Source organism: Rhinolophus sinicus, chromosome 1 (assembly GCF_057876585.1).
Source record: "Rhinolophus sinicus isolate RSI-liver-muscle chromosome 1, RSI-T2T, whole genome shotgun sequence".
In the NCBI taxonomy this organism is placed as follows: Eukaryota; Metazoa; Chordata; class Mammalia; order Chiroptera; family Rhinolophidae; genus Rhinolophus; species Rhinolophus sinicus.
The window spans coordinates 10,867,590-10,883,462 of record NC_142501.1 but is presented as its reverse complement, the minus strand read 5'-3'; the positions used below and the strand labels follow the sequence as shown (position 1 = coordinate 10,883,462).

Below are 15,873 nucleotides of genomic sequence, written 5' to 3'. Positions count from 1 at the left end.
GGGTGACGAACCTGGGGTGACCAACCTACCTGACCTACCTGACAGAGGATGAGGCTGGGGAGGGGCCCAAGCTATTGGTCCAGCCCCTACCTGTGTGCCTTTCAGACATTTAACCTTTCTTTGCTCGGGCAACAGCCTCCTGTCCTGCTCTGCCACCCCCTTGCTGTGAGACCTTGAAAAGGGCTCCCCCCTTCTCTGGGCGTCAGCTGGCTCTGAGAAGCCCAAGGGTTCCTTGGTGGTGGGTGGTGGGACACCCCCCTCCTCCCTTCAGGCAACGCCCTTTAAACACCTGCTTCCTGTCCTGGGGTTGTGGTGGAAGGTCAGCTTGAAGGAGTTGTGTGGCTGAGAAAAGGCTGAGACCCCTTGAGGGGCTGGGGCTTCAGGCTGTTTGGCCCTGCTGGGCCCCTCTGGGTACGATTGTGGAAGGGAGGGGCAGAGCCCCAAGTGGACTTCCTTCTGGGGCATCCCCACACCTCATCCTAACCCCAAGATTAGGAGAGAAATCTCAGATGCAGTGGGGGCAGGAGACAGGGGTCTTGGGCGGGTGCTGCCCTGTGGGAACCAAACCCCGTCTCCCTGCCAGGCCTGGCTCAGAGCATCTGCTGGCCTGAGACCACCTCTGTGCGGCTGGTGCAGGGGAGGTGAGCAGGGCTCCCTCCTGCCTTCCCCAGCTGCTGGGAGCAAGCTGGGAAACACTCCAGGGAGCGCTCCACAACCTCAAGTGAGGCCACCCACCGAGGCTGTGGAGTGCCATCTAGTGCCAGCTGGATGCCCTGGAGCTGTGATGAAAGTGGTTGGAAGATGTAGGCATTGCTCAGGTGGCAGGCAGAGCCCTGTCCCAATGCTGGGGCTGCTCAGCTGTGCTGGCCTCGAGGGCAGGGCTCACCCCAAAGGGGCAGAAAGATGCAAGGCTCTGGGTGCGTGGAAGGGGGCAGCAGCGGAGAGGGGTCTTTCCTGGGCAGGGAGGGAGCTACCCTCCTCCATCCGCTAGCCAGATGCAAGGGGGGTTCTGTGCTTTCGTACTCCTTGCTGGGCGACACTCGGCAAGGAGCTGTACCTCTCTGAGCCTGAGAGTCCCTGCTGGGGAAAGGGTGGTTGTGAGGCCTGAATGAGCGACTGTAGCTGTCTAGCCCGCAACTCCTTGTCCTGATCACTGTCCCCAGTGCAGGATGGCTGCTCCGCCCGGAAACAGATTCTCGCCTTAGCTTGGGCCCTTGGGAAGTGCGGACCTTAACCTCTCTGAACTTGAGTTTTAGTTGTCAAGTGGGCATTACAATACTCACTTTGCGAGCGCTGTGAGAATTCAGTAAGAACGTAGGGAAGTCTCCAGCACAGCAACTGCACAGGGGAAGTGCTGGGAAATGGGGATGTTTGTTGAACTCAATGCTGGGCAGTTCTTCCTCTGTGTGAGCCCTCCTCTCCGTGCCCTCGGGGTCTAGCCTGCTTTCCATAGTCCCACGTGATCAGGCTGCGAGCGGTATTATGGCCGCTCCCCAGACTTACCCTCTGTCATGTGGCCCTGCCTTTAGTCTTCCTGCAAGGAGAATCCTTTTAACCGGAAGGCATCACCCACAGCGTCCCCAGCCACAAAGAAGGCCATCAAGGGATCCAAGCCAGCGAGGCCACCTGCCCCAGGACATGGCTTCCCGCTCATCAAGCGCAAGGTACCAGCTGGGAGCTCCCAGACTTCCTGGGCTCGGCCCCTCCTGGCAGCCTCAGGCTCCCCATGGGACACTTCGATAGGATGGGCTGTCGGGGCAGCTGCCCTCAGATGTCGGAGAGGGGGCACTTGGGTGGCCCCACTGGAAGGTTGAATTTCTAGCAGATCAGTTGTTCTCAAGCAGGAGCAAAGGGTGGTGCATTTAACTTGTTACTAATAATAGTTCAAGGATTACAGCACTCACATGATACATTTCTAGTTAAATAGATTAGAGTGTCCTCTAGTTAATCTTTCTAATAGGGTCACCCTCTCACTGTGATATCATTTCTGGAGTGGCAGAGAAGGGGGAGGGTTGCCATGAGAGGTAGGAAGTTGTGCCTCCCTCTGGGTGTGCCTGGCCAGGGGCACGCAGGGGTGGTGGGTATCTCCGCACCCTGACTTCCTCACACAGGGATCCTGCCTCTGGCTCCACTGGGGGGTGGGACAGCCAGAGTCCTGGGCCCATGGTGGCCAGTGCTGGCCAGAGAAATGACCAAGCTCCTGGCAGCGGGCAGGTGGGAGGGGAAGGCTGTCCTTCAGGTGACGGGTGCTGTCGCGCAGGTCCAGGCTGACCAGTACATTCCCGAGGAGGACATCCACAGAGAAGTGGACACCATTGAGCGCCAGCTAGATGCCCTGGAACACCGTGGGGTCCTGCTGGAGAAGAAGCTGCGTGGCGGAGTGAATGGTTCGCGCGCTGCTGGGAGGCCTGGTGGGTGGGACTTCGGGTGGCAGGAGCCTCGCTCTCTGGGGGGAGCCTCGATGGCTGCTTTGAGGGCCGGAACTGCTGCCAACCCTGGCCTCCCTGGGTATCTGGTTTCCAGAGGGCCGTGAGGACGACATGCTGGTGGACTGGTTCAAGCTCATCCATGAGAAGCACCTGCTTGTTCGGCGGGAGTCCGAGCTCATCTATGTGTGAGTTCTCCCGTGCCCCTTCCTGGAATCCATAGAGCGTAGAACAGAGAGTCCCCGTCTTCCTTCTCTCATCACTGACAGCACAGGCCAAGGCAGCTGCGTGGGGCTGAATTAATAGTCGGCTCCTTCCCACCTTCTAGCTTCAAGCAGCAAAACCTGGAGCAGCGGCAGGCAGATGTGGAGTATGAGCTCCGATGCCTTCTCAACAAGCCAGGTGAGTGCAGCCACGTCCGTCCTCCGGCCTCCTGCGCCAGGGCCTAGTGATACGGGGGAGTGGACAGAGCCCTGACACAGGCACACAGGCAGACCCTGGGAGTCGGGTCAGAGGAGAGAGCTGGAGGGGCCGTGATAACAGGTGATAAATGGGCTGAGCCCCGGTGGGAGTGTGGACACATGGTGTCAGAGAGCACCAGGCTCAGGAACACACCACCTGTGGCCGCCCCGGCTCCTGGATGTGTGGGTGGGCAGGGCCCCAGGGGGAGGGGCTTCAAGCTCCAGGGCCCATGGCTGCTCCTTGAGTAGGTGACAGCAGATGCGTGCCCAGAGGCAGCTCTGGGCTCCCGGCTCTCAGGCCCAGAGCATAGCAGGACTTTACTGGTGGAAGAAGGGAAGGTAGAGGGCCCCCTGCACGGCATGACTCTGGGCGGGACGGATAGGATGGGCTCAGCATGGTGGAAGGGCAGCGGGAGGGGTTGGGTGTGGAGTGAGACATTCCATGTTCAGGCCCTAACATGCTGGGTGCAGGGGAGAGCGAGGGTGGGCAGATTTCTGAGCCCCAGTGGCTCCAAGTGTAAGACGGGATGAAGGTACTCACCTCGTAGGGTACTCTTGGGACCAAGGGACTGTGGACATGGAAACACTGTGGCCTCTGAGGGGCTGACAGTGGTTATTATGTGGCTGAGTTGGGGTCTGTGGCCATGACCTGGAGTGAGCCGCTGCTGCAGGCCGAGAGAGACCGCAGGACTAGAGCGTCCAGAGCTGGAGCCAGGGCTCCTGACTATTTCCTATGGCCCAGGCGGCGGGCACCCTCATTCCCATTTAACAAGTGGAGAGCCCGAGAGGTGGGGTCTTGCCTATTATTGGTAGAGCTGGGCGTCTATGCCTCTGACCTGGGCCAGTCCCTACACACACAGCCTCTCCTGCCTGCGGGGATGGTGGCCCTGCTTCTCCAGTGACTGGGGAAGTTGGGAGGGTGGAGTGTCCGTCCCTGGAGAAGCCACGGAAAGTCCCAGCTTTCCGCTGCCATCCGTTGGTCACTGCCAAATCTCTGGGAGGCTGGGGCGTGGCTATCACTCAGAGGGAGCCATCCTGTGGCTGGAGTGGGCACAGCACCTATGTATCCCAGGCCAGCCTGGCCCTGGCCTGGCCCTCTGTGTGGTGGCAGGGCATCCTGGGCTTGTCAGATATTGTTTTTGCAGGGTGACACTGGTTACAAGGCCCCAAGTGGGTTGGAGATCTATAAGGGCTGTAGCTTGGGGGTGTCAGGCTGCTGGGTTCAAACATTGGCTCTACCCTTGTTGTGTGACCCTGGTCAAGGACTTAACTTCTCCGAGCCTCAGTTTCCCTTTATGTAGATTGGGGACATAACTTGCCCAGGCCCCAGATTTGGGAAGTGGCAGAGTAGGAGCTGGGGTGGTGACTCTGAAGGCCATGCTGTCCCCAGAACTATGCTGGGCCACCTGCTCCTGAGTTTTGACAAGGTGAGGTAGGAGGGGTTGGGCTGAGGGGGCCTCAGGGTGCTGTTTCAAGACAGGGAGGCCTTTGGTGGCAGATATTGTGGAGGGAAGGCCAAGTGTGGGCATCCACCCCCTGGGAGCCTGTGGGCTGGATGAGAGGAATACCAGGGGGCAGGTGGGCCCCTGAAGGTGGTCCTTGAGGGTTCTTGAGAGGAGGCTGGAGGGGCAGCAGGTGTCTGAGACATCAGGGACACCTCCTGGCTGGTCTCCTTGCCCCCAGCGTCCCCTCTAGTCTGCCTTCTTTCATGGCATTAATGTTCTTGGGTCCCATTGCTTCTCCTGCATGAGGACCCCTGGGGTTCCCTGTTTTGTTTTGTTTTTCCCACCCCTGCCCCTCTCTGGGCAGCCCACCTTTGGAGGCTCTCAGCAAGCCCAGCCCGAATCCTGCTTCCTCTAAGAAACCACCATGAACATTTATTGAATGAATGAATAAACAGAAGCAGGGAACCTGCTGGTATGCGCTGGTCTGTTCTCAGAGCAGGGGTTCTGCTGGCCCTGCTGGAGCCCCCTTGAAGGGTGTTTTTGGTAGGCAGCCTAGTATCCTTAGTCTCTTCTATAATAACCTGCATTTCTCCAAAAATGTGTAACCCTCACCCATCCGGGCGCCTCCTTCCTGCCCTCACGGGATCTAGTGTGTGGCTGACTGGCCCTTAGCACTTAGGTGTTGCTTCCTGGCTTCAGGGGAAGGCAGGAAAGTTTTCCCATCGCTCACACCCTTACTTTTATCCTTGGGCAGAAAAGGACTGGACAGAGGAGGACCGGGCCCGGGAGAAGGTGCTGATGCAGGAGATTGTGACTCTCATTGAGCAGCGCAATGCCATCATCAACTGCCTGGACGAGGACCGGCAGAGGTGACGTGGCTGGGTCAGGGGCTCCCCTGGGGGCTTCTGGGGGGAAGGGCCCAGAGCAGGCCAGGCCAGCCCTGCCCTCACCATCAGCGATCTCAGGGCACCCTTGCTCAACCTGTATGGAGTCGGAGGCTGGAAGGGACTGAGCTTTTCTGGTGCCTCCTCCTGTGGGATACTCAGTTTCCCTTTCTCGTTTCAGGGAGGAAGAGGAAGATAAGATGTTGGAAGCCATGATCAAGAAGAAAGGTGAGGCCCCTCCTGGGGCTCTGGCCCATTTGAACTCCTGGAGGGTGAGGGGCAGGCTGAACAGAGGGTTGGAGCTGGCGCTCCAGGGATGGGGTGTGCCAGCTCCCAGCCTGTTTTTCACTAGGAAGGCCCTGTGTGGTAAGTCAGGCCAGCCCGTAGCCAGGAAGGCTGTGGTCTGTGCTTGGAGGTGGGTGTGGAATGCCCTGGCATCCGTCCACGGGGAGGACTGGGGTAGAGTGAGCATTTCCCCTGGGTGGTTTGCCTTAAGCTGTGCGTCCCCCTTGAGATCTGCAGCTGGTCTTAGAGGAGTCTGTAGGCTCAAAAGGCAGTGCTTACCTGGAATAAGACAGTGCTGGAATGGTTAAAAGAGCACTGGACTGGGAGTCAGGGGCCCTGGGTTTCATCTTTGTTCCACTCATGACTCATGTTGTGGCCTGTGGTTAAGTCTGGACTCCAGTCAGACTGCTTGGGTTCCAGTCGTAGCTTTGATGCTTACTAGTGGGTGACTTGAGCCACCCACCTCACCCCTGTAGGCCCGAGTCTCCTTGTCTGCAGAATGGGGGTGATAGAGGCCCCCAGCTCCCAGGTGTATGCTGGGGAATGCTGGGATAATGTGTGTAAAGCACTTTGCCCAGGGCCTGGCACCTACAAAGAGCGCAGTTGGTGTTAGTCCATCATTGCAAACCCACATGTTCCTTGTCTGTAAAATTAGGGGCTAGGAGAGATGATTTCTGAGGTTTCTTCTAGCACCAACAGTCAGCGTTTGTGTTGTAACCCGCAGAGCTGTGGGAACCAGCCTGGGGAATCAGAATTTTAAAGATAAATGTCATGCTTCAGAGTCCCCAGATTGCTCTCACGTTCCTATGTCAGAGCCCTGCTGAGATGAAACCCTGGGTGAGGATATGGTTCCCATCTGATAGGTGAGGAACTGGAGGCTCAGAACGGTGACAAGGTGACATGACGTGCCAGGGTTCCCAGGAGGAGGTGCTGGAGCTGGGCCCAGCCCCTGTGGGCCGGCACTGCCCCGGGCCTGTCCCTCTTCCCCACGTCATTAAGACTCCCCTGTCTCTCCTGCAGAGTTCCAGAAGGAGGCTGAACCCCAGGGCAGGAAGAAGGCCAAGTTCAAGACTATGAAGGTGCTGAAGCTGCTAGGAAATAAGCGTGACACTAAGAGCAAGTCCCCCGGGGACAAGAGCTAACAATGAAGGGACTTCCACCCACACCCTCCTGGCTCAGCCCCGGGCTGGGCTCCGCTGGAGGGGGGCACCCTGCTTCCCTTCAGGACCAGTCGAGAGGAAAGATGACTTACGGGGAGGGAACCTCTGGGTGATGGCCTCTCCCTCCTCAGGGCCCTCTGGCTGCTTTGGGCCAAAGAGTTTTCTTCTCTTCTCTGAGCCACAGGCAGTTGCGGCTCGGCCCTGCCCAGTCTGGTTCTGATGACTCTAGATGCTGTAACGGAGCAAGCAGGGTCCTGGGTCCAGGGAGTGGCAGCGGCCAAGCACACTCACTCCCGCCCGGCCCTTGCTGTGATGGGCAGCTCTGGCTTCTTCCTGTCCCGGCCCTGGCCTTGCGTCCCTGTCCTCCTCTGCAGGGCACATGGCACTGAGTCTGTTTCTCCTCCGTCAGGAGCTGTATTTATGAAGTCCCTGATTCAGTGTGGGTTAGTTACTGTGTCCTCGGACGTCAATGGGCCTGATGGACAAAAGCCTCCCTCTCTCCCTTGAAGTTCTCGGAGCTGCTTTCCTCCTCTTCCCTTGCTTTGTAGGAAACCTCAGCAGGACGGGGCTGTGATGGCCACACTGGGTGGGTGGGTGCCCTGGTGCTGAGTCTCCCAGCGAGGGTCTCCGGGAGGCAGGCCCCCATTACATGTCTGGTCCCTGATCATCAGCTGAGGGGGGTATGCTTTACATAGGTGCAAATCCTGGTTCTTCAATGCACTGTAGTCTGACCCCTGCGTTGCCCGCCCCAGGGTGAGGGGATGATGGGCCCATTCCTATGTGTGGTCATCACCAGTCTGTTTCCTCACACTCATCTGTTCATTCTTTCCTGACTTGTTCCCATCGAAGGACTGATGGCCACTCGCCCCACTGGGATGGCTGTGGGAGAGGGGGAGCCACTGGGGACAACGCCTTTTCTCTAGGGACTGGGCCCAGCAGCCCTTGGTCGAAGCACTGTTACTATAAGCTATTGCTGGGGCACCTGTAGGGCCCCCTTCCCTCAGCACACTTCTGGGGAAAGAGCGTACTGTATTAACTCATGAGGATTTTCCTCACCAACAATAAATGGAGACCACCTCATTGCCAGTGCCCTGCAGACTTGGGGTGCTTTTCTCTTGGCCAGGTCTGCCTTCACTCCTGCCTCTTCTGTGCCTCGTGGCCAGGTATCTCTCGTGGCTGAGGAGGGGCCAGTAGGGGCTGTCCACCGATAGGGGCCCTGGCCCTCACTGCTATCCATCGGGCAGGACTCCCCACCTCTGCAGGGAGAGGTGACTCCTGCACCGCTGTAACCCCTGGCGGTCTCCTTCCAAACGTGCCTGTTGACCTGCAGCGGGGGTCACCACCTCCAGGGCCTTTCAGGGGCCAGGACACATGAACCAGGCTGGGTGTCACCTGACGGATGGTTCCATCAGTCTGTCTCGGTGTCAAGAGACTCAGGCGGCGGGGACTAGGGTGAACTGGGGTGTGTCTATGCCATAACCAAAGAGGGAAGTTCTTCCTCAAGTCAACTGTAGCCTGTGGGAATGTGACCAAGTATTGTCAGATCTTTCCATTTTTCAAAACAAGCTAGAAATCCAGATTGTGTGTGTGTGTGTAAATTGTAAATGTTGGCAACTGACCTGAATAGAAGTCAACGGTAGGCTGAATTTATCTACCTACTGGATGCTCCAGTCTGCTGCCTTTGAGCTATGTAGTGGGGTCTTCCAGGTGGAGGACAGCTGTCCTTACCACGTATCCTCCGCCCTCAGGTCTGGAGCGTGTGAGGACACAGGCTTCCCATGGAATGCTTTGGGGCTAGCCCTCGATCTGGCCCTCTCCGCTTACCTGTTTGAGGCTGCAGGCAGTGTTTATCCTGCAAACCAGAACTTAGGTCACGTGGCCTGTAGGATAATATGAATCCCTCCAGGAGGGAGCGTTGGCTGACATTTCCAAAATATTTTGATGTATGGGGATGGGAAAAATGACAAGCGTACTGGGGAACACCGGGCTCGTGGTTATCAGGAGGTCTGGGGACTGCCATGCGCTGTGTGCCAGGCCCAGGGGCTGCTCTTGTGGGCACATGTCTCCACAGCAGCTCTTTGAGGCCAGGCCTCCCAGGAGAGCAATCAGCGCTGAGGCTGGGGGGTTGCCCAAGGTCATGGAGCACAGGCTGGCACCGGAACGCTAAAGCCGGGGCTCTCGGATTCCTCCCGCCCCTTTGGGTTTCTTCTCCTGGGCTCTGGGTTTAGTGGAAAGACATAAAGCTAACTTAATCCTGAGTAGGCTACTTGCTAGTGAAATGACCTTGGTTACAGTATCTCAGTGAGCCTTAGTTTTCACGCAGGGATAATGAACCACTGCACGGGTTTACTAAGAGAATTAACTGAGAGTGAAATTCAGCACCTACCACAGTGCCCGGCCATGGGGTGCTCAGGAAGCGTTGGTTCCCATTTCCACTTGAAATATGCAAACAGCTAGAAACCATCTGTGCTTGAAAAACTCTAACTCCTTGAACAAATCAGCCTTATCCCTCTGAAAACAAAACGGTGTAATGACCTACATTAAATATGTTTTATTAGCCAATTAATCATAGCAGTTAAACATTTACCTAAGGCTGTAAGAACTCAAATAAGTAGGTCCTAAGACAAGTAGGAAGAAAGGAATCATACTTATTGCTAAGTTCAGAAAGCTCAGTGGGGACACAGTGGGTGGAGATGGTGGAAGGAGGGCCCATTGGATACTCTTAGGTAGTCGCCCAAGATGGTGGGACTTGGACCTTGCTTTCATTGCCTGTGGGGCTCTTCCCCTGAGAAAAGACTCGAAGTCACGCGTATGTGAATCTGTGACCGTGGGTCTCCGAGGCGCAGCTGACCCAGGATCCCTGGACAGTCTTGAGAACGGGCTCATTCTCTGATGTGGTCGATTTTCTAGGGTGCTGTATATGCCCGGAGTACCTGAGGCCAGGGCAGTGTTGTATGACCATTTGACATGGAGGAAGGCCAGGAGAGCTGGGCTGACCTGGGGATGACCCTGCCTGGCAATCAATGGGGTGGGCTCCAGTGGTCCAGGTTCGGCTGCTCTGCCCCCATCTCTGGAGACAGACTAAGTGGTGGCAAGTGACTGCCTAAGTTGCTCAGTCCTCTTCTGGTCAATGTCCTCCATTTCCCGTAGTTTCTGCAAGGGTATCAGGGAAAGCTGGGTATCAGGTTAGGAAGTTGGGGAGCCAACATGGGTGTGAGGCTAGAGCTGGCCTTCCAACACCTCGGCCACAGCTGACGCTTTATTTCTCCTCACGTCTCGTACTCCATAATCCTGGTGGATGCGTGCCCTCCCACGTCCCTGTTGGCTTCTCCTACCTGGGAGATTTCAGCGAGGATCATTCCTCGGTACTGCCTGCCCTGTCCCAGGGCCTCCATGTCAGCCAGGAATTCTTTCCTCTCCTGGATTTCCTTCACCACTGGACAGGGAGAAGGGTCATCAGTGGACAGGGTTTAGGGGCTTTCAGGCTCCGGGGAGGTGTGGCGGGGGCAGGGCTTGCCTCTCCTGGGGAGAGGAAACGGTTCTGTGGTCAGTGTTTCTCACTGGTTGGCCCTCAGGGATCACCCCTTCCTCTGACTCTGGGCCCCCTCCACACACACACCCCTCCCCTGCATAACTGGCCCATCAGTGGCTTACGTTCTTCAAACCGGTCCAGTTCAGGGACTGCGTCCTCCTGTCGTACAGGACGGGGCTTTCTTTTCCGTTCCTTTTTGTCCTTCCCTGTGGCAAAGATATTTTGGAGTCTTTGCTTCTCCTTCTCCAGATCTCCTGTTAAGGCCCAGAAATGGCTTAATTATGGCATGAAGGGCACCCCGATTCATGGTCTATGTTCCTAATTGGACATGCTTGCTCCAGGGTGCACCGGAGCCTGTCGTGAAGACAGGTAGAAAGGGAAAGGGGTTGAGAGAACCAAGAAGAGAGCTTTGTCAGAACCCGTACAGCGCTCTGTTGCAGAGCAAGGCTAAGAAGACTCAGTGACCACCACTGTGGCCTGCGTGTAGAGACTACGTGGAGTGTAGGAGGGTCTGGGCCACGAGTTATGTCAAGTGCCAAGGAGGAAGGGGATGAACTGCTCCATCCAGGCTGGCGTGCAGAAGGGCTCTGGATTTGAGGCACCGAGTGAGCTTAGGGAGCAGTAGCCATGAGACCTGCCAGCCAGCCATTTATCAGAGATTGGAAGAATCCAGTTAACTGCTAAAGAGGGTTCTGAAAAAAATTTTTTAGAAGGACCACCTAACTGGTTTCCCCTGTACCCCGAACACCCCCAGGCTAACATGTGCTAAGGCTCAAGAGCATTGGGATAAACATCGTGAGAATTTGATTAGATACATGTTCACCTGCCCGGTGGGCAGCTCGTCTCCCTGGACCCCTTACCCCCCTCATGGAGGGAGGGAGGTGGGAGAGGGGCTGCGGTTGAGGCCCTCCCACTTACGGGTGGCTTGAGGCTTGAACTGCTCCCGGCTGTAAGCCCCGTTGGCCTGGCACATGCTGGCAGGCCGGAGGTGGGATCGGGCCGCCAGGATGGGAGGCAGGTAGATGGCCGAGGCTGGCTGCCTGGAAGGCAAGACCCTCTGGCTGGATGTTGGGCTGCACTGTAGGGGCAGAGTGTCTCCTCCTGGGGAAGGAAGGGTTGGCATCGGGGAATCCACTTGGTTTTTTTTTTTTTTAATTTATAAAAGTGATACCTGCCTGTTCTAACAAGGCAAGCAGTACAGAAGGGTCTTTCCTTCTCTCCTCCAACCGCCCCGCACACACAATGAGCAGTTTGGTGGTCTCTGTCCATTCTTTTTGATGCGTATATAAGCGTTCAAAGATACATGTGCATATCTAAGATTCGTTTTTCAAACACTGGATCAGCAGACTCGTCACTTAACAGTTTATCATGGACATCATTCTGGATCACTCCTTTTATATATAACTTATTTTTTATAGCTGTATACTGGTCCTTAGAATGGCAACCTTATTTATCCAACTAGTCTCCTAACTTCAGAGATTCAGGCTGTTTCTGTTTCTTTTTGCTCCTTCAAACAATGCTGCAATAAACATTCTTGTACATCAAGCCTTCATACTGGTGCTTTTATTTCGATAAAAAGGATTCTTAAAACCGGCTTGGTCCATGGCAGGGAGGGATGGTTTGGATGGTGATAGCCACCAGTCTCTCCTGCTGTCCATGCCAGACCTGGGCTTCTCCTCCAGGCCAGCCAAGTATGTCACCTCCTCTCTGTTGATCACCATAAAGCCCAGCTCCGAGTAGTCCCTACCCACTGTTTCGATCTGGCCCCTACCTTTTCTACCTTCCCAGCCTTCTGTCACCCACCCAGCAAATACCTAATGAGCATCTACTCTCTGCCAGGCCCAGGACACTGTGGGTAAAGTGGTAAGACAAAGTCTTGCCCTCATGGCGTCTGCAGCTAGGGTGTGGATGGTGATAAAATAAGGAAAATATATTAGTATGTTAGGTGGTGACCATACAGAGGTGGAGCATAGAGTGTGTCACAGCAGGATTTACCACTTAAATAGGGGAGCCAGGGAAGGCCTCACGAAGAAGGTAACATTTGAGAAACGACCCAGAAGTGATGAGGGGCCAGCATTCTAGGCAGAGGGAACGAGTAGCTAAAGCAAAGGCCCTGAGGTGGGAATGTGCCTGGAGTGTCTTGAGGAACAGCCAGGAGGCTCGGGTGCCAGGAATGGAGTGAGCAAAGGGGCACATAGTGGGAGTAGAGGTCAGAGGTCATGGGGGCAAGCGAAGTACAGGGCCTTGTAGGCCTCTGGAAAGACTGGCTTTTACTTTGTGTGAGGTCAGGAGCCATTGGAGGGTTTTGTGCAGAGGAGTGACATGATCCCTTTGGTTGCTGTTTAAAATGCTGTGTTGGGGGCCAAGGGCAGAGGCCGTCAGGGTCAGGACGTGGTTTGAACGTCAAGCGGACAAGATTGCTGATGGGTCAGATGGGGGTCTGAGAGGAAGAGGCATCAAGGATGACTGAGGTGTCTGCCCTGAGGAATGGGAAGGATGGTGCTGCCGTTACTTCCCACTGACCCTTCCCTTCTCCCATCCTGTACCTGGGGGTCACGCGGCTTTACGTATCTCCCTTTTCTGAAGACATGCTGTGCTTCCTAGACTGTCCCTCCTGCTCCGTCCACTCCCTACTTCTGTCTGTCCAGTGCCAAATGCTACCTCTTCCTCTGGCCCGTTTTCAGCAAATATTTATGGCCCGAGTAATTCTAGGAGTTCCGGTGAAGGAGAGGAATTTATGGCTTGCCACAGAATTTGAACAAAGGCTCAAAACAACAGTAGGATTTGGTTAAGAGAAGAGAAGATTCTAGAAGAAAGCAGACTCAACACCAATGCTTGGAGGCAATTAAAAAAATAAAACTTCTAAGGGGAATAACACTGCCAGGTGAACCAATTACTCATGTTGGCCTAACCACTAATGCAGTCAGTCCTTCAATAAACATTGAGCAGCTTCAAAAACAAAAAACAAAACATTGAGCAGCTAAGTGCTGGGGCTACCGTGGTGAACACGACAGATATAGTCCTTGGTCTGCTAGTCTTTACTTTTAGTGAAATTTCTAGCATAATCTCTTTGTGGTCATGCTACAGGGGACACCAGTTTATTAGTAGATTGCTGAGCGTGGAGACTGAGTGGTGATTCAGATATGTTACGGCACTAGGCAGCCTGAGTTGTACTTTTCCACGATAAGGAAGGACATCTGACCTCTGACCTGGCTGATGGAGCCTCCCTCCCTCAGCCAGTGCTGAACAGGTGCCAATGTCTGACTCTCCCTTCCCTATGCTTCTGTCGTTGATCAAATGCCCTCCTGATAAGCACATTCTTTCTTGAAAGACGGCAACAGCTTTTAGTAGATTCAAGTAAAACTCGGCAGGGTTGGACCTTCTGGTATTCTCTCTCTTAAAGGCAACTTTACAGGTCTGTGTTCTGATCCATTAAATATTGATTGATTCAGTTACATCTCAGAAAGCAATGTTGCTTTCAAGATCTTAGAGGGCCCCTGGCTATTGTGCCCACGTACTTCCACTTTTTTGTTTTCCTCAAAAATAAATAATACAGGGGTGGCCGATTAGCTCAGTTGGTTAGAGCGTGGTGCTAATAACACCAAGGTTGCCGGTTCAATCCCAGCATGGGCCACTGTGAGCTGCGCCCTCCTTAAAAAGAAAAAAAAGAAAAAAAAAGTAATGTGTGGTCAGAGGTGAGCTATGGAAAGGCTTTGCATAATCTTCCTAAGTTGGAATTCTGCCAGTTTTCTTGTTTCTGCTAGGTAGGCTATGAATGAATAAAATGACAAATGAGACACATACACAGTCCTTTCCTCTGGAGAGCTCCTATGGTATGTGTGTAACAGGGAGGGATAGATTGCAGACAGGACAGTTTTGAGACTATTTTGGCTGGACAGGAAGTCTCTCCTGGGCTGTGATCTCTTGGGAAAGTCAGCTAGAGCCGAACTGCAGGAGACTGGTTGTTGTGCCAGGACCCGTGTCTGGGGGAAGAAACAAAGGCCGCCTCAAGGTCAATCCCCCAGATGCAAGGATCGGAAATACTACACTATACTATTTGGTCTTTTAAAATGATGTCCCCTACCTCTTAATATGGAGGAGCATGAAAAACGTGGCCCAGAATCCCTCTGCCCAGGAAGCCTCTGTGGACTGCCTCTTACTTTTCATGGTGTCCATGATGTGGCGCTGTTGGAATTTAGTCAGCCTGGATTCCTCCATCATTACTGCAAGATAAAGCACTTTTGTAAAACCTCCTGAATCTTCATCTCACCCACTGAAATTTAAAATTGTATCACCCCCTACCCCCCTTCTGTACCTGAATACTCCCTCTCTTCCTCCTCTGTCTTATTTTTTTCTGTAGCACTCATTACCATCTAAGTTCCACATATTTTACTTACTTATTATTACTTGTTGCCCTCCTACTAGGATATCAGCTCTATGAGAGCCAGAATTTTTGCTGGTTCATTTTTGTTTTTGTTTTTAATGCCGTATCCATAGCACCTAGAACAATGTCTAAAGCACATAGTGGGCTTTAAAATTTTTTTCGTTGTGTGAATGAATAAATGAATGAATGAATGACCAAGCATTAACCATGTGCCAGGGGCTGAAGCTGTAATGGTGAGCCAAAAGAGGAACAATCCCAGCCCTATTGGATTTCACCAGCTAGAGGGGTAGATGGATACTGATCCAATGGGACATACTGAATATCTGACTACAGGTTGCGCTAAATCCAATGAAGAAAAAAGTATTTGGTCACACAGCAGTTGGTTCCACTGTGGTGGTGGGTGGTGGTGGCGGGAGACAAAGCTTCCCAGGGGACATTGAAAGTGTGATCTAAGGGATGCACAATTGTTAACTACTCTAAAAGTCTTAGTTTTTTTTTACTTTTGGCCACTTGCAAGTTGTAGGACCTGAATCTTTCTGTAAAATGAAAATAGCAATTGCTGAGCCGCAGGTCAAAAGGGGAGGTCCGAGTCACGGAGGGTAACTGCTACCACCACTCTTGTCCTTTAAGCGCACTGACCTCTCAGGAGCTCACAGGTCCCAGGGGTATAAGTGGCCTGCTTGGGGCAGCTCCAGAACCCCGTTCCTTTGGTCACTGCCTCCATCTTCTCCTGGGAAGCCATGGCAGGGCCCTAAGGAGGGAAAACACACAATGACATACCCCGTGTCTCTACGAGGTCCGGCTGCAAGAGAATCGTGTTAACGCGTGTCACTATTGCGAGTGCCCTCCTCTCCCACCCGAAACAGGTAGACCGACACACACACACACACACACACACACACACACACACGAACGGAGACCTCATCTTAACCTGGTGCTCGTGGCAGGGAAGCCCTTTGGGGAGGAAGAGGGCCTTCAGATAGCTGTTGGAATTTAGTCAGGTTGGATTCTTTCATCATCACTGCAAGATAAAGCCCTGCTATGAAGCCTCTAGGGTGTTACGCCAAAATTGAAAGCTCACCCTAAAGTAAGACCCCGGCTGGGTGCACCCCTCCTCACAGAGAGCGGTGGCTGGGCTCCGGAGACCAAAAGCACGGCTCTACCGCGACATCGCGCGGGGACCCGGCAGAAACACTGCGATCGCTGTGTCGAGAGCCGGCAGCTGGACGCTCTGGCTACCATGGTAACGAGCCTGCATCTCGTCGCATGCGCACACTTACCACTCCCGCCTGCCTC

General features: G+C 54.2%; 2 protein-coding genes across 7 annotated transcripts in view; one reads left to right on the top strand and one right to left on the bottom strand.

Moving 5' to 3' along the window:
* MICALL1 (MICAL like 1) overlaps nucleotides 1-11,738 on the top strand; it is a 28,376-nt gene extending 16,638 nt beyond the window's left edge. Inside the window, exons 10-16 of one of the 2 annotated variants that reach the window (XM_074326383.2) lie at nucleotides 1,530-1,664; nucleotides 2,261-2,411; nucleotides 2,524-2,614; nucleotides 2,755-2,828; nucleotides 5,087-5,201; nucleotides 5,398-5,444; nucleotides 6,522-11,738. In XM_074326383.2, the coding sequence (XP_074182484.2) occupies nucleotides 1,530-1,664; nucleotides 2,261-2,411; nucleotides 2,524-2,614; nucleotides 2,755-2,828; nucleotides 5,087-5,201; nucleotides 5,398-5,444; nucleotides 6,522-6,643 (735 nt within the window). In that variant the 3' untranslated portion in view covers nucleotides 6,644-11,738. The remainder of the gene's footprint in view (nucleotides 1-1,529; nucleotides 1,665-2,260; nucleotides 2,412-2,523; nucleotides 2,615-2,754; nucleotides 2,829-5,086; nucleotides 5,202-5,397; nucleotides 5,445-6,521) is intronic. The other variant, XM_074326384.2, reaches the window with a different exon arrangement.
* On the bottom strand, nucleotides 9,198-15,859 carry C1H22orf23 (chromosome 1 C22orf23 homolog). Of its 5 annotated transcripts, none has more exons than XM_074326389.2 (7): nucleotides 15,659-15,856; nucleotides 15,217-15,328; nucleotides 14,354-14,416; nucleotides 11,112-11,294; nucleotides 10,316-10,399; nucleotides 9,997-10,097; nucleotides 9,198-9,814 (listed from the first exon to the last, which is right to left on the bottom strand). In XM_074326389.2, the coding sequence occupies exons 2-7, from the start codon at nucleotides 15,317-15,319 to the stop codon at nucleotides 9,743-9,745; spliced, it is 606 nt and encodes a 201-aa protein (XP_074182490.2). In that variant the 5' UTR covers nucleotides 15,320-15,328; nucleotides 15,659-15,856; the 3' UTR covers nucleotides 9,198-9,742. The 5 variants fall into 5 exon arrangements, with proteins under 5 accessions (XP_074182490.2, XP_074182489.2, XP_088652627.1 ...); XM_074326388.2 differs by having other exon boundaries at nucleotides 10,316-10,447; nucleotides 15,659-15,854; XM_088796501.1 differs by lacking the exon at nucleotides 15,659-15,856 and adding an exon at nucleotides 15,509-15,634 and having other exon boundaries at nucleotides 10,316-10,447.
* Nucleotides 15,860-15,873: the final 14 nt, after the last annotated feature.

What these genes read in the sequence shown, in the direction of transcription:
- C1H22orf23 (XM_074326388.2), bottom strand. Translation starts at nt 15,319, where the DNA reads ATGGCTTCCCAGGAGAAGATGGAGGCAGTGACCAAAGGAACGGGGTTC. An exon ending in GACCTGTGAGCTCCTGAGAG is followed by an intron (nt 14,417 to 15,216) that starts GTCAGTGCGCTT and finishes TTTATCTTGCAG; the next exon opens with TAATGATGGAGGAATCCAGG. An exon ending in CATCATGGACACCATGAAAA is followed by an intron (nt 11,295 to 14,353) that starts GTAAGAGGCAGT and finishes TTCCTTCCCCAG; the next exon opens with GAGGAGACACTCTGCCCCTA.